This window comes from Macrotis lagotis, chromosome 3 (assembly GCF_037893015.1).
Source record: "Macrotis lagotis isolate mMagLag1 chromosome 3, bilby.v1.9.chrom.fasta, whole genome shotgun sequence".
Classification (NCBI taxonomy): domain Eukaryota; kingdom Metazoa; phylum Chordata; class Mammalia; order Peramelemorphia; family Peramelidae; genus Macrotis; species Macrotis lagotis.
The window spans coordinates 10160925-10183125 of NC_133660.1; the positions used below are offsets into that span (position 1 = coordinate 10160925).

Consider the following 22201-nt stretch of genomic DNA (forward strand, 5'->3'; position numbering starts at 1 on the left):
AATCTATCCCTTTCCTCCCTTCTCCAGCACCCCAAATGATTCTTAGCTCTTTAGAAACCTGGGGTAGGTTACTTAGGATTGGAAGGGTATCCAGGTACAGGATCTTTTGGCAATGTAGCTCTGCCCAGAGCCACACACTGGACTCAAAGCACGTTACGATCAACGGAGCAGCTATACATATGACAGAGTCATGTGCAGTTTCCATCATAACTCAAGACTTTGAAAGAAGCAGATTTTTACCCCCTCCCCCCACAGTGCCCCTTCAAAATAAGAGAAGACAGGAAAGGAAATAAAATATATCCCCAATGCAATGAAATATGAACAATCAGCTTTTAACGTTCAGGAGAAAATGGCTTCTGTTAAAAACAAAGGAATATTCCTGCAACAATTTGGGTTAGTAAGGTAGAATGTCTTTTTGCTACCTTCCTTCTTAATATGTGACTTTTTTTTTGTTTCTTTGAACATCTGTCATAATTCCTCATGGGTATTTCCCAGATAAGATAAATAATTCTGAGAAAAGGCTTTTGCAATAAAGGGGTGGGTATAAACATGCAGACATATGCGTATATTATATATACTTATATACATGCATTTGTATAGACATGTAGGCATGTAGGTGACAGCAAAACACAGCCTTCTCTGTTCTTTCTTCATATTTTCCAATTCTTATATAGTTCTGGCAAAAAAGACTTCTCCCCCAGCCAGGAAATGAGACTATCGAGCCAATTATACTTAAGGCTGTTTATACTTCTATTATAAAAGCTAGACACATTGTAAGCCTTTAGGTTATCGACCGAAATAAAAGGAAGACCATTAATATTCATGACTAAAAGGAAACATGCCTAAATGAGCAGGTATGTTTGGCTTTCACAAGGATCTTGTTAGGAAGTGATGTCATTCCTCCCTTCTATGGGGCACCTAGGTAGTATAGTGGATAGAACACAGGACCTGGAGTCAGAAAGACTGTCCTCAGACACTAACTAGCTGTGTGACCCTGGGTAAGACACTTAACCTCTATTTCCCTCAGTTTTCTTATATGGGATATAGGTAAAATAATAGAACCCATTTCCCATGATGAAGATGATGTGAGGATCAGATGCGATATTGGTAATATGTTTATCACAGTAACTGCTTCTCTTGGATTAAATAATCATTTCATTGTCCTTCACTACATGTCATTTCATGAATATTCTAATCATTCATTTTAGCTCCAGACATTCGCGATTTAACTTTAAAAGTACATGGTTTATGAACCCCTATGTGCATTACACATACAGGGAAATCATCTGAAAAGTTTTGTATCTATGTGTATGTGTTAAACTGAAGGTCTGTTAATATTCACTTGTACACAGCTTTGGGTGTTTGTGCTCTAATGGGGCATCTGTGTTCTGTCACATCAATTCAACCTCCATTCTTGGGAGTAATTGCCATGCCCTAGGGTGAGAGACCAAGGCAGACTGGAGGCTTGTTAAGCCTTACTTCCCTCAGAGGGGAATCTCACAGCAAGGATGCTTAGATTGCTTTGATAATGGGGGCTTTGGTTCACCAAGGTTGGAGATAAGTCTGCCAGGGCTCTAATCATTCCCCTCATGTTGTACATATTACATATTCACCAACACACACACACACACACATACACGCCCCCCACACACACTTTTCCTGACCCCACTGTCTCTTTCATCAGCCTGGCCTTTGACCACTAGAGAATTTGAAGATTAGGGAATAAAAATGCATATTTACTTACTGGAATAAGAGTTGCTGTTCACAAGGGAGCTTGTGTTGTCAGAGTCTGTCATTTAAGAGAGAATGGAGAGAGAGAGAGAGAGAGAGAGAGAGAGAGAGAGAGAGAGAGAGAGAGAGAGAGAGATTGAATCTCGAGTTAGCATAAATATTTTCAGGGACAATTGTGGTTGCATTGCCTCATCCCATTCTGATACCTCATTTAAGCCATTTCTGAAATAAGACATCACTAAGGCCCCAGTTTCTTCCCCTATGTTAGAAGAAATGCCCTTATAGGAGAACTACCTATGGGTATTAGAAAAGAATTGGGTCAGCCACCCCCAAAAGCCCATGGGAAATTTTTTTCTTATAGACTCAGAACCAGGCCAAGGAATGCTCATAGAATTCCTAGGAAGAATGAAAGGGAAATAAAACTGCCTCTGAGTTTCCTTGTTTGCCACTTAAATCACTCCCAACCACTCAGGTAAACAGAGCAATGTCTGGACAATGAAGCACAAGCAGAAGACATTTCTCTTTTCAGTGATGTTTTCATGGAGGAGTCAATAATCCCCAATCTGAAGGGCTTATAGCTTTATCCCAAGGAGGGATCATAATTCCCATTCCAGACATAGAGAGTCAGACCTTTGATGCTTCCCTGGTCCTTGATATAGGGCGTGGAAGAGGTTTCCAAGGCATTTTCTGTGGATAGAAAACAAAGTCAGAGATAATCTATGTTCCTTAGCTTACTTCTTTTGCAAATTTAGTTTTGGGGTTGAATACACCAAACTATTTCTTGGAATGGATTAATAATAGCTAGATGTCCACTACTACTACTGCTACTACTACTACTACTACTACTGCTACTACTACTACCAATACTACTACTACCACCAATACTACTACTACTACTACCAATACTACTACTACTACCAATACTACTACCAATACTACTACTTCCAATACTACTACTACTACTACCAATACTACTACCAATACTACTACTACTACTACTACCAATACTACTACCTATATTACTACTACTACCAATACTACTACCAATATGACTACTACTACTATTACTACTACCAATACTACTACTACCAATACTACTACCAATACTATTACTACTACTACTACCAATACTACTACCTATATTACTACTACTACCAATACTACTACCAATACGACTACTACTACTATTACTACTACCAATACTACTACTACCAATACTACTACCAATACTATTACTACTACTACTACTACCAATACTACTACTACTACCAATACTACTACCAATACTACTACTACCAATACTACTGCTACTACTGCTGCTGCTGCTATTATCACTATGACTACTGGTACACTATCACTGCTTCTACTACTACTACTGTTACTGATACTACTATTGTTATTTCTATTATTATTACCATTACTGCTACTACTATACTACTATGCTACTGTGACTACTCTACCGCTGCTGCTGCTGCTGCTGCTGCTACTGCTACTGCTACTGCTGCTGCTATCACTATTAGTACTCTGCTGCTTCTGCTGCTGCTACTGTTACTACTAACTGCTCCTGTTATTACTACTGCTCCTACTACCACTCCTACTGCTGGTGTGCTACTGCTAATACTATTATTTACTAACTGCTACAGTTATCGTCCCACTTCCACAATTACTACTCTTGTTGTTACTGCTTTTACTGTGGCCATTGCTATAAACATTGCTCCTGCTATTGTTTCTACTACAACTATTACTAGACCTACCCCTACCACCACCATCATTAAACATTTATGTTCCAAACACTGTTATAATAATAATAATAATAATAGTAATCTGGTTTCCATAAGGCTTTATGGCTTACAATTTTATTTCACTTGTTCACTATGACAACTCCATGAGGCAGGATGTACAAGCATTATTATTCCCATTATATAAGTAAGGAAACTGAGCTTCAGCAAGGTATCATCCATTAAAAAATCAATAAAAAATTAAGTTCTTATTTGCATCAACTATAGATGCTCAGCCACTGACATACAAAGACAAATATGAAGTAGTACCTACTCTCAAGCAGCTTACATTCCACCATTTTTTCAGTCTCCACCTCTCCTTACACCCAACCCCCCCATAGACTTAGGAGTCAAAATCTTTCTGATTTTCTAATCTCTCAAACAAGCATCTTTGCACATTCATTAATACCAGTGGATGATAAGATTTTTCACTTATTGCAGAGTATTTAAGTATTTAAAATATTCACAGGACCTCATATTTTGTATTTTTTCTAGGGTTCAAGGAGAAAAAGTTGGAAACTGGAACTTAAGCTGAAAGATATTGGGGGAGAATGGGTCTTCCATGTACTTTTACTGCTAAAAGGAGTTACTGTGGATTTTCACTAATCAATAAGACTTCTGGCTCTTAAAGGGCAGTTAGGTGGTACAGTGGATAGAACACCTGGAGTCTGGAGAATCTGAGTTCAAATCTGACCTCAGACACTTGACACCTACTAGCTGTGTGACCTTGGGCAAGTCACTTAATTCTGATCGCCTGACATCCAGGCTATCTCCAGTCATCCTAACCAGTATCTGCTTACTGGATTTAGCTCTGGAACGGAAAATGAGGCTGGTGATTTAGCACATTACTCTGTCACTAAAATCCAATTCGTTTACATGCCATGGCATCATCTCCATGATGATATGATCTTCAAGAATAAATGACAAAGAACAACACCGAATCTTACAGCACTGGGGCTAGGAAAGTCGATCTCTGCCTTCAGGCAAACTCCTGGTAGGAATGAATTCTAACTTTATTTAACCTATAATCTGGGATTTACTTGATTAAGTTTAAGATAATTCCTTTTGTACTCTCCTTATTGGAAATGGACTCAAAACTCACTACTATCTAAATGTGTCCTATGAATTAAAAATTAAGTTTTGAGTCCAAAGATATTTTTCTTCCCCCTTCATACTAAATACCCACAAAACTCTATTACTGGTAAGGAGATGTGGTCATGAATTCAACTTTACTAACAGTAACTACAGGGAAAATTAAAAATAGAAAAAAAAGAAAATCAAAAATAGAACCAAAACATTTCTCAAAGGATGGGCTTGTCCAACATAGGTCCCTCCATCTTCCAAATCATTAGATTTCTTTACAAAATGGAGGTGAAGATAATCTAAGTCTCCAGGTGCAATGATAGTTAATTAAAGTCAGTTCATATTAACAAAGCAGCCATTATATCTTAGGGGTATTGGAGTATCAAGGCATTATCCTGCATTAGATTAGATCAGCTTCTATAATACACTAGTCCCCTTTTGTTATCTTTCCAAATTTATATTTAAAGTTACATAGAGTTCTACCAGTTTGAACCTAGAATCTACTTTCTCTCTTTTGGGGGTGTTCAGATGTCATTTTCCTACCTACATTTTCTATCTGAATTATAATCTACTAGAGGACAGGCCTTATCTTTTTGGTTTCATCTCCGCTTCTCATAACTGCCAGTATTCTAAATAATTAAATTCTGACTAATTAATATAAATGACATGTGCTGCAGAGATGAGGACAAGACCACCTTCTTACATCGGTGAGACCCCTCTGGCTTGCTGTGTTCCTTGGCCTGTTCTCCTTGTCCCACCCACAGCCTGGCACTTCTGTGCATTTTTGACATCTGTGGGGGAAGAATACTATTTAGTGCCTGTATCCTTCTTGCCATGCAAAAGATCTGTGGGAGGGAGCTAGATATATGCCCATAAGAACAAAGAAAAATGTCAGACTAGTGTGCCAAGCAGGCAGAAAGAGAGAATAATAAATGAAAAAGCAGGAACTAACTGAAACTTCTGCACTTTCCATTGCTGTTTCCAGAGTCAAATGTCTTAGGGAGGGATGACTGCTCTCTAAACTGTGTTTGGAGAGAACAAAATGACTGCTTATATTAATCAACAGTACAAAGCCTCAGAGGATTTCCTAAGGGTTAACTTTTAGGACCCCAATGTATTACCTGAAGGCAATAATGTGAATTTGAATCATTCATCAAAATCCAAACAAATTTATTATTAGCTCCTAGCCAGGTTGGATGACAGTTCTAGTATTGAGTAAAAATGACTAAGTTTAAGGTGTGTATCTCCATGTTCTTTCACTTGCACTTCTTTTTTTTTTTTTTTTAACTATGATCCAGTGACCAGTAGCAGTTTCTCTAAGTCTAGAGGAAAGGAAATAGAGTCAACATCATCTTGTAAAGAAGGCAAACCTATCTCAGTGAAGGATGCATTTGCATTTCAAATATTTTAGTGGTTCTTCCTAGTAGACAGAATCATGGGATTATCTTAATGAGAAATAGGGTTACACATGGATCACCTTTCTGTATCTTATTGTCAGAAATATAACTAAAGTGAAATGGATAGAACTTTGTTCTAGTTCCCAACTTCGGGGGTATACTACTTCTATGGTGTGATGCTGAAATTACTAATTGCCTGTTTTGTGATCCTTGACTGGACCAAAATTTCCTTAGAGGTTGTTGGATGAGATAAAGATAGGAAGAAAGATAGGTTCAAGGCTTGGCAAAGAGAATTATCTTATGCTTTTAAGGGCAGGTAGAGGCTCCTTGAACATTTTTGCATGTCTTATTATTGGATTCATAAATAGAGTAGGATAGAATTAGGTTATTTTCTAATTGCCAGGATCAGGATACCTCCTTTCTGTGTTCAATGGGTTATCATATTCCCATCCCATGTTCTTCCTGTCAGTCAATATTAAAGATGTATTTATTAGTCACTTACCACATACCAAACCCTGTTATAACTTTTTTGGGTTACCAAAAAAAATCAAGGAATTGTCCCTGCTCTTGAGTCTTGAAGGAAGTATGAGACACTGAGAGGTAGAGATGAGGCCAAGAACATTTCATTTATGAGGGGAACTACCAATACAAAAATCTGGAAACAGCAAATGATGTATCATGTGTGAGGAATAGCAAATAACCAGATTACAGAATTTGTGGGAAAGAGAAAAGTGTAACAAGATTGGAAAGATAGGATGGAAAAAATTATAAAGAGTTGCAAATGCCAAATGGAGGCATTCATCTCAGATCCTAAAGAAACATGGAATTTCTGCAGTTTATTAAGAAAGGAGGATGACATAGTCAGACCTATGTTTGAGAAAAATTATTGCTTTTATTTTCTTTCTTCTTTTTTTGGGGGGGGTAAGGCAATGGGATTAAGTGACTTGACCAAGGTCACACATCTAAGTAAGTATTAAATGTCTGAATCTGGATTTGAACTTGGGTCCTCCTGACCCCAGGGGGGGGGATTCTCTGTCCATTGTGCCAACTAGCCACCCCAATCATTGCTTTTCTTATACCAAATCTCTCCTCACTTCAGCCTATCTTCTACAAAGCTTCCAAGGTGATTTAGCTAGCATAAATTAGTAAACTGAAGTGAGGTTTGTAGGTAGAAGGAATGAACCAGGAGTTAGGGAGAGATTGACAATGAGACCAAATAGGGATCATGGTGGGGTGATCTGCTGGTGATTATGGGAGGGGATAGAGTCAAGCCTCAGGTGCAAAGCAAGATCTCAGTTTCCATTTTTGGCTCAATGTGGGGCAGAATAACTAGACTAAGAATCCCAGACTAAAGATGAACAATTCTGCAACTCTAATCCAATAAAGTTTCTCACTTGCTGATAGAGATAGAGTCTAGTAGCAGCCTAATCTTGCATAGTCCCAAACTCAGGTCAAAAACTTACAAAGTTCAGACCAGTGTGGTTGCCTGCATTAGACCATTTTGGGAGCACTGAAAACTTGCATATACCCAACCTGTTCCTGTGATCCTAGAATGAAAACAATACTCAATACTCCCAAGATTCAGCAACAGAATCAGCCCTGACTCCCTCCTCCCCAAATGTGAGAGAGTCCAACTCTAATACTGAGTCTAAAGTCAAGAAAATGGGCAAACCAAAAAAGAACTGCCAGATTGGATACATAATGCCATAATGGTGACAGAGACACTCAAACCATAAATGTAATAGAGAATGATTCTAAAACATCTATAAGCAAAACTTCAAAGATAAACACAACTTGGGCACAAACTCAATTAGAATTCTAAGAAGAAATTACAAAAAGAGTTAAAATATTCAAAACAGGTAATGAGAGTATTTGAGGAAAAGGAAATTAAATAAAAACGAGAGCTAAAAAAGAAAGAATTAAAAGGGAATTAACAGCTTGATAGAAGAAATACAAAACATTGCCTAAACAGCCAAAATTCCAATGAATCAATTACATATCAACATCTCCGTGAAGAAACGATAAATAATATAACAGAGTCAAATGACTGAAAAAAATGAAGATGTAAAGTGTCTCATAACAACAGTAACTCTCCTAGAAAACAGATCAAGGGAAAAACATATTAAGGAAGGCAAAGCCTATATGCCTATAGACAAGAATAATTTAACCCAAAAGCTGGGTAAAAGGGAAAAAAATGTCATTAATGAAATAGAAGCCTTCTGAGCATTCCTGACAAGGAGCAGAATTGCTGGGAAACTTAGAAGTTGAAACACAAGAGTAAAGAGAGACATTAAAAGGTAAAGATAAACAAACAATAATAAAGGATTAATCAAGGACGAACCACTTACATTTTAGTAGGGAAAGAATAATACACATGTTCCCACTGATTCATATCATCACCAGGGTTCATAGAGGGAGTTCAATTAGTCAAAGCCAGTTGATATCTGAAGTGATTGATATTTGAACCTCACCCTCAACTGAACTGGTCAACATTCACACACTCAAAATGAGTGGAGAAACTAAGTAAACAGAGATAAATTGTAAAGGGAAAAAGGGAGGAGGGGGGTTAGAGAGGAAGGGCAGATTAAGAGAGAGTTATTAACAAAACAAATTGTAGCAATGTACAAAAATATAACATTTTTCAGGATAGCAAAGAATGGAAGAGAGTGTGAATATATATATATATATATATATATATATATATATGTATATATATATTGGAGAATGGATGGTATAAAAGAGTGATGCAACTCATATCAATATAATGACCAACCAGGATCCCAGAGAACTAATGAAGAAGTGAGCTACCCTCCTCCTGACAGAGAGGTAAAGGTTTCAAAATTCATAAAAACACTCTTTTTTTAGGATATGATCAATATGGGAATTTTATGATTGACTATATATGATTGCAATGGACAAGAAGGTGGACTTCCATTTTGGTGGATTAAAACTATACATAAATATATGTACACATATAGATTCACAGAAACACACAACCATGTATCTCAGAAACTCTGAACAACACAATGACCACTACAATTCTTTTTTTTTCTCTTTTTTTTTAGGTTTTTGGCAAGGCAAATGGGGTTAAGTGGCTTGCCCAATGCCACACAGCTAGGTAATTATTAAGTGTCTGAGACCGGATTTGAACCCAGGTACTCCTGACTCCAAGGCTGGTGCTTTATCCACTATGCCACCTAGCCGCCCCGACCACTACAATTCTTGTAGACTCATGATACAAGATGTTGGGAGACAAATGAGAGAATCAGAGCACAGGTTACCACACACACACACACACACACACACACACACAAAGTATGATATTTCCAGTGAGGAATTGCATTTTGCCTGACCATATATACTTGTAAAAAGAGTTTTTGCTTTTCTTACTTTCTTAATGGGAAACAGAGGGAGGGAAACGAGAGGACTGATCTTTTGTGGAAAATAAAATGTAATTATAAAAAAACGTTAGGCAAAGTTCTCAGCTAAGAATATTGAGGAGAGGATGCTGTGGGAGGTCTGAATAGAGGCAAGAAGGTTTGGAATAATTGCTCTAGAAAATGGAATAGTGAATCAATTAGGATGCAGTTGAAATTTACCTCTTTGCATTGAGAGACCAGTTGAGATTAAATAACATAAATACATAATGGGCCCAGTCAACAGAATTTTCATTATTTCTTCCACCTCTATTCAGTAACATATGATTAGAAAAGAGGCAGATGATGAGGGTGATTCAAGGTAGACCATGGCAAGATATGACTTATTTGATAGAACAAGATGACAAGTGAATTAAAGGGGAAAGATTATGTAATGTAGAGTTAAGTGGATTCCGAAAAGGATTGAACTGGGAAAAAGAGAAATGTGAAGCCAGTGCTAGGATGCAAGCTTGGAAAAGAATAGAGGTGGAAGAAATAAAGATCAGTGTGAAGATGAATTATAAGGGTCTGTGAAAGATGGAAAGTTAAAATGTTGTAATCACATACAGGGATTACAAAGTTGGTGACCATGGATATGAAACACTTGGGGATGATGGAAAAACTGATCAAGTATATGACCATCTTTTTGTGTAGCTAAAATGGAGCAGAAGAGGTCATGTTACTAAAATAGATGGAGGAATTGGGAAGTTAGGGAACTTGAGGTACCATCAATAGCAAGATCCTTTTTATAAGGGCAGGAGATGAGGAAGGAAGAAAGACTATGAACCAGACATTAAATTCATCGAAGAAATAAGGAAAGTATCAATAGATGATAGCCACTAGATTTGACTTATTTGGAGAGATTGTTTATCAAAGGAGCTATTAGGGGAGTCTATAATTGACATTTGGGAGTAAGAAGTAGCATAAGTCTCTCAACAAGACTTGTGGTTCAGAGAGTAAGAAAGGGAGTAGAACTAGTTCTGAAACTGGAAACAGTCCTTAAGAGGGATCTAGATCTCAGTGAGAGAAAGAAGATGAAATAATAATTGTCAGTTATGAGGCGGGCATCTGGCCAGTAGCAAGTACAGGTAGATCTAGAATAGGATGTAGAGTGGGGGTGAATGAACTCAATAAGAGCAAAGAAACAACCAGTTGGAAACAGGGAATAAAAAAATAGAATTTTTATATGGGGGCTCAGGATCACTGGTTTAGGACAAGTATAAGGACTAACCAATGAAGGCTGAGTTTAGATAGGATATCAGTGTCTGGTTTTAGGTCCATTGAGGGGAGTACATGATTAGAGTGATTAGGGTTTTCCCTTGAAGTTCACTTATTTCCCCCAATAATAGATGGTGATGTTATGTCCTGTGGAGACTCAGAGGACACACTTAACGCCAGGCAGAACCTGGTGAAGGTATAAAATACCTTATCCTTATCTTGTCTTTTCTTGAGCAAGTCTTAATATGATCAAAGTCATAGTCTTCTACGAAAGACCACTTGCCACCTATATCATAGAACGGATGCTTACTGAGCTATGGATCAGACTAGATGACCACTAATGTCCCTGACATTGCAATTTCGTATTCCAATGGGATCAAGATAAAAATGCCAAATAGAGTTACAAAGACAATAGCTGTGGATAATTCATGTAGATAAGCATTCCAAAGTTAAGTTTCTACCCTATAGAAAACACCATGCTAGGCTCTGGACTTACAAAGATAAAAATTGATCAGACCCTACTCTTGAGGAGCTTACATTTCATTGGAGGAAAAAAATAATACAAAAGTAGCCAAATAAATACAAAACATGTTTTTGTATTTTTGACAATGTTTTCTAGCAATGAATTGTGGAGGAGATGCCAATCTTTTAGTTCAGTTCATCACTTTGAGCGAATTAGAGGCTAAACTGAGTGAGCAGAGTCTCCAAATAGACACGTAGACATTCATGGCTGGAAATAGCTTTGAGAAATGGGAACCCTTGTAGTAGAGAAGAATGCCTACTTAAAAGAGCATTAACTGTAGCAGTTAAGGAGAGAAGAGAACCCTAGAAACTCATCAGAAGGGATTAACAATTGCTGAAGTATCAGCAGTCCCTTTGTACTCTTAGTTTGAGTCCATTCATCCCAGGGATATTCCTAAGGATAATTATGAGAAAATATGCCTCATTTTTGGTAGAAGTGTTGGTAGTGGAGGATGCTTTGTAATTACTGTTATTTAATTCTAGTAAATTCCTGTGAATCTTATCTGATTGTTAATTGTAATAGAAACACACTGCTAAATTGTGAATTCTATAGTGTTGAGTGTATTGTCACTCACCTGACATTCCCAATCTGTTTCCAAGTCCTGCTTATTCTACCGTCACAACATTTTTTTTCATTAGTGTATATTTTACTTAGACAGTGGTACAATCTGTCAATTATCTTTACTACAATAGTCTTCTGTAAGGTGTCTATGACTCAAGCCCCTCTCCACTCCTTTCCATTCTTCACTTGGTTGCCAAAGTGACTTTCTTAAATTTCAGGTCTACTCATGTTATCCTCCCCTCCTCTATAAATTGTATGGACTCTCTAAGACTTTTTGCCCACTATAATCTCACATATTCCTACTTTTTCAATCTTCTTACATTTCATGCTTCTCCTTGTACTCTCTGATACAGCAATAGCCTCTTTGTTATTCCTTGTAAAAAGATACATGTCAACTCCTGTCCCTCATGTCCCTCTCTGACTCTGCTGTGAACCTGAATTGACTAGGAGAATAGTGATTCCCTTGACAGTAATAGTGAAATTGGGAATAGAGGAAGGTCTTACGAGAAAGATAGGAAGTGTTGTTTTGCCTCTAAGATGATAATGGGACATTCACTTTGAGATGTCTAATGGATAGTTGGAGAAGTGAGATGGGAAATCAGGAGATAGGATAGGGTAATCTGAGAAGTGTATGCACTGAGACCCTAATTGGGACCTGATAGATAACTGGGAGTGTGTGTGTGTGTGTGTGTGTGTGTGTGTGTGTGTGTGTGTGTGCATGTGCCATGTGTGAGTAAGCAATGTGAGAATAGGGATGGAGGATGAGATAAGGGGCAATCATTGCTGGAAAGGATGACCAGGGATGCAGCTCCATTAGAAAGAAGCCAGGTCTCATTGAAAGCCAGAATATGGGAGACATTATCAAGGAAGATGTTTAAGATGAAAACAAGTTTGTTAACTATGGAGCAGGCAATATAGAGGGTTTGGTGGACAGGGTGTATGGATTTGGATATGGTAGGATTGATGAAAAGAGGAGAAAGAGAGAAAATGATAGAGGTTGAAGAACGTGTTTTATACAAGTTTTATAGGGTTCAGAATCATTGGATTGGGAAGAGTATTGATAGGGCCTCTATGCCAACCACTAAGGAATGAATGTATGGAAACATAGATTAGTCACTTCATAAATTTCTACTGAATTTGAAAATTAGACTAAAGCCAGACGATGAAGAATTGTAAATGCTAGATTAAGTAGATTGTTTTTATGAAGAGCCATTCCATAGTTTTGAGTATTGCATTGTAATCACAGGACACTCTCTTGTCCAATCCCTTCATTTTAAAGATAGGGAAAATGAGTCCCTGAGATGTTGAATGATTCTCTTAAAGTTGTAAGAATAATTGTAAGGGGCAAGATTTTAATCCTAGTCCCTTGACTCCAAAGTTATTGCTCTTTCCTTATTTAGTCCAAAAAAGATTAAGTAACTTTTCCAAGGACACAGAAATAATGAGTAACAAAGCTGGGAATCCAAGCCATTTTTTTTTATTCCAAATTGATTTCTATATCTACAACTTCACGCCTCCTTCATTCAAAATAATAGACCAAATTAAGAAGATAGTACATATTTCAATGAGTCACTTTTCTCTGAGTTTTCAATTCCTTTCTGTAAAATGGGGATAATAAAACTTGCCTTTGCTTCTCTGAAGATCAAAGGAAATGAATTTAATGTGCCTTGTCAACATCAAAGTTCTGTAAAATTGGGAGCTATTATTGCTATTAAATAAAAGCTAACTAAGAACATAGTTGAATATTTTAAAAGTAAAATTTACAGGAAAATTCATGTCCCTAAAGCCTGATTGCATTGCTGTAAGTCATATGAGCTGGTAAATCACCTGTAAATCAGCTGAGATGGTCCAGCAGGTCTACTTTTTCAGCCATACCCTTAACTCTAATTTGATTCCAGCCCTCCTGGGCCATCACCAAACTTCTGTCTTGCCACTGGACCCCAATGACTTTGGAAGAGAGAGTGAAGCTTATGACTTGTGCAGTTTTGTCTCATTTAAATCCAATTAAAGTCAAGACAACATTCTTCTGATATCATTAGTTCATTTTGTGAATAAATGAGGAACAGCAAACAATTGATTCCAGCCTTTATCTAAAACCTACTCATTTGCTCATGGGTTTCTCCATTATCTATTTGGTGAGACATAGCTTTTATTCTTTAGAGATAAGCTCACTCCATATATGTTGGTTATCTCAAGTTTTGGTTACTGTTCCTTTGACTGCTAAGAGTGTGCCCTTTTAAGAGTGTGTCCTATAATTCTTTGAGATTTTTGTTTAAGTAGACCAAAAAGAAAAAATCAAATCAATTCTTTCTCTATTTTCACTGGTTTCTTTGGGTAGGCTACATTATCCAGTAAATGAGTACAATAGGAACTTTCCCCTCAGTGCTTATTTAGTTGCTTTTCCCAGTTTTCTCCTATAAAAGAAATCAAGAGATATCTTTTCAAGAGCCCCTGGATTGGACCTACGTTGTTTCTAAAGACAGAAAAGAAGAAGAGGCCGTGAAGACCATACTTCAATGACTGATGTCTTTCCAGTGTCCTCTAGAGGATCACAACTCTGGCTAATTGGGCATCTCCTAATAAAACAGATTGTCCTTCAGTGTTCACCAATACTACCTCTAAAGTAAAACAGGGTGCAGAACAATCTGGGATATGTATCTCCAGCTAGCTGAATGTGACATTTGATAGGCTTTAGAATGACTTTGAATGGCTTTAGAAGTTCTTAAAGATTTTTGTGTGCCATGGCTCCCTTTAGAAACCTATGGATCCCTTTGCAAAATAATATTTTAAATACATTAAATAAAATACAAGATTCCCCCAATGTCTTAGAATAATTTTCTATTATTAAAGCTTATAACTGCACAGACTTTAGTGATATCCTTTACATAAGACTACAAAATAAGCCAATTATAAAGAAACATCTATTTCTCCGTATCCAAGGTCAAGGCTATTCCTCTTTCTCATCTTCATGCCCATCCTTATTTTCAAAATCTATCGCTCAAGTTTAGAACCCTGCTTCAAAGCTAGAACCGTAGTGCATGTGTCGACATGGGCAGCAATATTTTAGTTCCCAGGATACTTTTACAATTGTGCATGGTCTTCCAGCATGCACCTTCAATTGTAATAATTGATACATATGGCCTTTGCTCTTTGGAAAGGAATGAATGGGGATGGCTTCAAAAGACAAGCTATCATTGTGATACAACTGAAGTTTTCTATCATCTTCATTTTTGAAAAGTCCAAATATGATTCTCTATATATAGTTCCAGTTAATTCATAAATGGTGGAGTTCATGCTTAAGTGACACTTCAGTCTGCCAGAATTTTTTCTTGTGCAATAATTTTTTTTTTTGTGGAAAATTCAAGGATAGAAACTGAACTTGTGATTTCATTAGTATAGAGAACTCCTGGTGAGGAAACTCTTTACCAATGTAGGTCAGCATTTTCTCTGCAATTTATAGTCTTAGAGGATTGCCTGGGGTCCTGAGAAGTTAAGTGTCTTGCCTGGGGTGACAATGACTTGGAAAACTGGTCAAGGAGAGATAATTTAGGAATTGTCAGATGATAAAAACTTGACCATTAAAAAAAAGAAAGAACATTGGACACCCAATTCACACAGTCATAAGTGAAAGCTGCACAGCTCTGTTAGTACCAGAGACCAAATGAAAAATAAAAAAAAGAAAGCTTCAGTGGAAAATTCCAGAATATAGGGACTAAAATACACTCGTATCAGAAATGTTTGTCTCTTCTGACTTTAAAATTTTAGTTTTCAAGACACAGCTCGTATCCTCCCTTCTGACCTTTCCTTATGTTCCCTTCCATCTATCGTCTATCATCTATCTATCTATCTATCTATCTATCTATCTATCTATCTGTCTATCTATCGATCTATCGATCTATCGATCTATCTCTATTTCTCTATCTAATCAATCTTTCTATCTGTTGATGTATTTATTGGTCTATCTAATTTATCTATCCATCCATCTATTCACACACCTATCAATCTATCTGTCTGCCTACTTAACTATCTGTCTTGCATCTATCTATTCCCTTATTTTTTATGTGTTTTTGGAGTAGAGATTGTCCTTTTGCTTTCTTTGTGTCTCTAGCACTTAGCACTGCTCCTGGTGCAGAGTAGGCACTTAAATGCTTGAAGACTGACTAACTGAAGTTAGTAGTAGTAGTGCAAAGATAATGTTTTGCATTATTAGCGCACTATTGGTTGGTGAGAATATAAAACGAGATCTCTTTAAAGTCTTTTAGCTCAATGCCTGGATAATAGTGTTATATAAAGACTAGTTATTCTTCTTCTCATTAATATTCTTATTGTGAAATTAGCATGCCAGAGGCAACCTTTGACCTTGGTAGAGCTATATGATTTCCTATATCCTTTCGAACAGTTCCTTCATCTGACAACAAATGCTTAGAATTTTATGGGTTAAGGTCCTTTCCTTTATTACATTATAGAGAGAATGAATTTCAAAGACTTTTTTTCAAGAACAGGTGTTGCTAGGAGAAACTGAGGAGAAAGCAAGCAGGCTTCTGAGGAAGCAGCTAATACAGGTTGAAAAGGGAGAGAGCATAGTGTGAATAGTAGGTATGTTTGAGATATGCTGGTCTAATTGCTTGTTCTTTGTTGTTGTAGCTATTTGTCCTTTACAGAAGTCACTAATAAAGAAAACTGACTGATTTGAAAGATTTACTACCTGTATGACTGCCTCATTTCATGACCTTCCTTTTTTTTTTTTTGCAAAGCAATGGGATTAAATGACTTGTCCAAGGTCACCCAACTAGGTAATTATTAAGTGTCTGAGGTCAAATCTGTTAGTGTTGTATTCATTATACCACCTAGCTGCTCCTTCATAGCTTTCCTAAAGACCATTTGGAAACAAAATTAGAAAAGTTCCTAAATTTATACATCCTGGGATAATGCTCAGGGTCAACCTGCTGTTCTTCATGCCTACAAAATGAGTTTCTCCTCCTACTGTTTAGAACAGAATTCAAATTCATTTCCTTCTTGTCTGATCTACTATAGAGGTAACCTGATGAAGGGAAATGAGTCTAAGAACTCAAAACTAGGATTCGGAGTTTTGGTTGTAGCATTAAATTAGAGATTCTGAACTTTTTTTTGGTTAAGGACATTTGGGGTGGCATGACAACAGCAACAACCACAACCACAACAACAATGTTTATCCTTCATTTTCAAACAAGACCACAACATCAAGGAGGTGATACCACGACATGCAAGTGAATTGAATTTGAATGAAGGAGGCCTGTGCTAAGTCACTAGACTCACATTCTCCTCTGGAGTGATCTGGGTCCAGTGGCCAGTTATGAATCAGGATGACTGGAGATGGTCCTGGATATAAGTCAATCAGGATTAAGTGACTTTCCCAAGGTCACACAGCTAGTTAAAGTCAAGTGTCGGAGGCCATATTTGAACTCCCATCCTCCTGAATCCAAGGCCAGCATTCTATACATTGTACCACACAGCTGTCCCTGGTGGTGTGATTAAAACCTTCTAAAATCATCCATAAAATAATATATATATATATATTATAATTTGTAGAATATATAGAATTACTGAAATTTTAAAAATATTTTTTAGAAGTTGAGTTCATAGACTCCAGGTTATACATTCCTATAATACACATAATTTCACCATCTGTAAAGAAGAAAAGCATGACATTGGAATGTGATTTTGCTTAAAATGAAGACAAGAATTTTAATCATCCAAATAGGTAAAAATTTATGCTTTAAAATTCTAGAGGAGAAATTGACTCAAGAATGTTGAGAAATTTCTGAGAATGAGTGCTGAGACCTGAAATAGAAACAATTGCAATGAGAAAGAAAAAGGAGACCCATGCTGAGAAAGATGGAGAATAAATGAATAAATTAATGGAAGAATAAGAGAAAAAACATTCATTTCATAGTGCAAAACACTAGAAATAGAAATAAAAAGGCAAGAGATAGTCCCTGTTCTCAAGTCCCTGTTCACTTTCTAAAGAGGCAGACAATGTAGATAGAAGTTTTCATCTTTAAGCTGGATAGAAAGGACAAGTGGTCCTTAGCGATCCTTAGCAGAAGTGGTGGTGATGATAAAGCATTTTCTTTATTGTCATTTCCAGTGATAAAATGAGATCTGTTGAAACATTTGACCATTCCAAAGGACTTTGGAAACAAGAATCTTATTTTCCAGTCTTCAGGAACTATGGCTTCTGAATGGCCTAGGGATTTGCTATCATGTTTCCAGAATTGGTGGTCTTAGATGAGAGTTCTGCCTTTTGTAGAACCCCTTGGGCTTACTTACAGTTAGTGGTAACTGATATTGGTGTTAGCAGATAATGATCCCCTTCCTATGGGGTATCTTGCCTGTATGATGCCTTCTGAAAATAAGGTTAGGATAGTGTTTGGGACGAGACACTGCTATTCCCAGTTTGGGTTCTAAGTTCTTGGGCTGTCTTTACTGGGATCTCAGAGGAATTGATGGCTGAGATGGTGGCAGCAATTTGGCTTTTCTAGCAATGCTGCCTCCTCTCTTTTAAGATACCTAACTTCCCTACTTTGAATATGTGGGCTCATCTGCCCTACCAGTTAAAGTTGATGTTGGATCATCAATCAATTTAGATTTTAAATAAAAATTTAGAAAAGACAAGCATATAATGGATGCAAAAATATAGCACAGTCATATAAAGAATCCAAACTGAAAACAAATAAGAAGAGAAACAAAAAAGTTTTTCTTGTTTATTTTTGTTTTTATTTTTCTTCTTGCCTCATTAGGCAGAAAAAACTAAAATAAAAGTAGAAATAAGACCACTGCTCAGGGCATGGTAGACATTGTAGGAAAAACTACTTAATTCTTTTTCTTCTCTACTAAGGAATGTTTCTGTGTGTGTGTGTGTGTGTGTGTGTGTGTGTGTGTGTGTGTGTGTGTGTGTACATGGGAAAGGTATAGTCTATATGACTTGCAAAGTTTACAAGAATCTCTGATGAAATGAAAAAAATCTAAAATAAAAAAGAGCTCTGAAGGAAAAAAATTAAAAAGAGATTAGAATAAATCAAGGAAATCCTTGTCTAATCCTCTCTGATTATGAGAATGGATCAAACAGAACTAATTGACACATGAGACATCAAGAAATATTAGAATAAAATCATAAGATTTAAAGGAACAGAAAAACTGTAAGATATTTACAATGAAAAAACTAACATGGAAAAAAGTAGTGGAGAGAAAATATAATTATCTAAAATAAGATTACCTGAAAACAAAGATCAAAGAAAAAATATGGATACCATAGTACCAGAAATCAGAAGTGAAAACTGCTCAGATCTATTAGAATTGGATGACAAAGTAAAAATAAAAAAGTATCTACCAGTCATCTTCTTGAAGAAGCCCCAAATTGAAAAATTACAGGAATAAAAGATTTTTTCAATTATTTGTGACAAAAAAAAATCAAAACTGAATAGAAACTCTGAAATGCAAACAAAGGAGTCAAGAAAAAACAAAGATAAAAATATTTTTAGCAATTGGAAGGGGATGAATGGCAATGAAGTTCTTTGATTTTAATGGGGCAAGAAATAAGTGGTTTTTTCATATTTCTAATGTTTTCAAAGTGTCTTGGAAGGAGTTAAATGAAACAAACATAGGATTGAGAATTAATTTTTTTCTCTTTTGCTGGTGTTGAGAGGAAACTAAATGTAGGTATAAGTAAGGGAAGAAATGAGAATGATGCAGGGAAGTTTATGCTTTTTTTGTAATTAGTTTTCATGAGAAGAATATTCACACACAGAGGAAGAGCAAAAGAGGAATGAAATCACAGAAATAAAAATCTGCATAATCTTGACTAACAAAGAATATTTCAAAATACATAGTCACATGAAGAGTTTGATCCAGCTGACAATACAATGTTAAAATCAGTGGAAACACTGGTAGGAAAAGAGAAAGAGTAGAGCAGAGAGATTAAAGAGTTACAGTTAGGGAGGGAAGGATGAATACTAAAAAGAGAAATTAAAAGGAAAGAAAGAAAGAAAAGAATTGAGTCTATGCTAGGAGAAGGGAAAAAGATGAGGACTGCTTAAATTATATGTTGCTAGTGTTTATTAGATTCCATTTTCTCCCCCCCTTTTTTACTTTTAGCAGTTGTATATGGCACCTTTACAAAACTCATCATATGTTATGCATTAAAACTGTATAAACAAAAGCAGGAAAGCAGAAATATTAAACACATATTTTACTAACCACAATGTAACAAATTCATAATCAATAAATGGCACTGGAAGAAAGTGTTTAAAAGATAAATGGAGACAAAATACAACCCTAATCAATTAAGGGATCAAAGGAAAATGATAAAAATAATAGATAAATTTATATATATATATATAGATAGATAGATAGATAAAATTATATCAATTATATACAAACTATAGTAATTAACCATTAAATGTACCCAAACTTTTGAGATATAGCAAAGCTGTCTATTGGGATTTATTTCTATCTCTAAACATGTTTACTACATATCTTTCTATATCTGTAAACAAATTGCCAACTTCAAAAAAATGAATAATGAGATTCATGACAAATGAAGATGAAATAAAAGAAATCATTACAAATGATTTCACACAATTACATGCAAATAAATTTGCTAAATGAAAAGGATGATTTGCAAAAATATAAAATGCCTGGGTTAACAGAAGAAGAAATAAATATTTTAGATAAATTCATCTCAGAAAAAGAAATTGAACAAGTCATTAAAATCTCCAAAAAAACAATATTCCCAGGACCTGAGAGGTTTGCATGTGAACTCTAACAAACATTCAATGAACAATTATTTGTAATATTACATAAATTATTTGGAAAAATAAGGAAAAGAAGGGTGCATATGACCCTGCTTTTATGGAACAAATATAGTCTTGAGACTTAAATCAGAAAGAGACAAAATAGAGAAGGGAAACTATGAGCTACTACCTAGTGTTGAAAAAATACTGCACAAAATATCAGTAAGAAGGCAATAGTAACAATTTGCAAAGATATAGTATTGATTCAGTGTTAGGAAAACTAGAAAGATTATGTCTATACAAATAAGAAAAAAAGAAGAAAAACTACATATTTAAATGAACAGATTCATAAAAAACCTTTTCTTTAGGGTTTTTGCAAGGCAATGGTGTTAAGTGGCTTGCCCAAGGCCTCACGGCTAAGTAATTATTAAGCGTCTGAGGCCGGATTTGAACTCAGGTACTCCTGACTCCAGGGCTGGTGCTCCATCCTCTGCACCACCTAGCTTCCCCCCCCCCCCATAAAAACTTTTGATAAAACATAACATCTCATTAAAAATATTATAAAGCATAGACATTATTGGACCACTTTTCAATATGTAATGTTATAGAAAACCAAGAGCCAGCAATATCTACAATGGAGAAACACTTAGATATCTTATTTTAATAAGGTCAGGGATAAAGCTTGGATGTCATTGTATAAAACAAAATATTTCTAAAGTATTTAGCATAGTTTCTAGCATATACACGTTATTTCTTTCCCCTCTTATGTTCCACCATCACCTCTATTATTTGATATTGTTTTAAAAGCTGCTAACTGTAGCAATAAAATAAAAAAATGAATTGAGAGTGTAAGTCTACACAAAAAAAGCAATAAAATTATCTCTTTTTTGCAGAAGGTATTATGGTCTACTTAGAGAAACACAGAGTGATCTGAAACTAATAGAAAAAATTGGCATCTTTTAAAACATAACAATTTGTAGTATTTAAATCATCTACTTTTTTATATTGCCAATAAAATCAAGAAGAAAAATGTAGAAAGAGAAATTCTGGTCAAAATAATTATAAAATTGGGGCAGATGGATGGGTAGCACAGTGGACAACCCAGTGACCCTGGAGTCAGGAGGACCTGAGTTCAAATCACACCTAGCTGTGTGATCTGGAGCAAGTCACTTAACCCCCATTGTCTTGCAAAAAGTAAACTAAAAACAAAATAATTATAAAATATATATATATATAAAATATATGTCCATTCACCTACCAAGGCACGAATAGGAATTATATGAATATGATTACTAAGTACTCTTTACAGAAATAAAGATAGGCAAATCAGGCTTATTTTCTAAATTTGGAGTCAATATAATAATAATAATAATGCCAATATCACTTCAATTAAACTAATTTTGCTTGGCCTCAGGAGGAAGAACTAAGAGCATTATCTAGAAGTAAAAAAGAAATATTTTTAAGCTTAATGTAGGAAAATGCTTAGATTCTGGGTTATCTTATATCTCAGGAGGCAGTAGGCTTGCCCCCTGCCCCACCAGCTTGAAGGACCTCAAACAGAGGGTGAATGATTATTTGTCTCATCAAGTGACTTTTCAAAGCAGAAATTCCAAAGAGGTTTAAAAGACCAGTAGAGGGGATTCCATTTCAACTGTAGGCTGAACTAGATGGCCTGTGACATCCTTTCTAACTCTTAATTCTGTACACTGTATTGCTTTCTACC

The 22201-nt window shown here is 36.0% G+C and overlaps 1 protein-coding gene across 1 annotated transcript in view; it reads right to left on the reverse strand.

Moving 5' to 3' along the window:
• The window catches only part of EMCN (endomucin), a 165693-nt gene that overhangs the window by 44396 nt on the left and 99096 nt on the right, over positions 1 to 22201 (reverse strand). The window contains exons 7-8 of the mRNA XM_074228105.1: positions 2362 to 2418; positions 1745 to 1789 (exon numbers count right to left, since the gene is read on the reverse strand). Coding sequence (XP_074084206.1) covers positions 1745 to 1789; positions 2362 to 2418 — 102 coding nt within the window. The remainder of the gene's footprint in view (positions 1 to 1744; positions 1790 to 2361; positions 2419 to 22201) is intronic.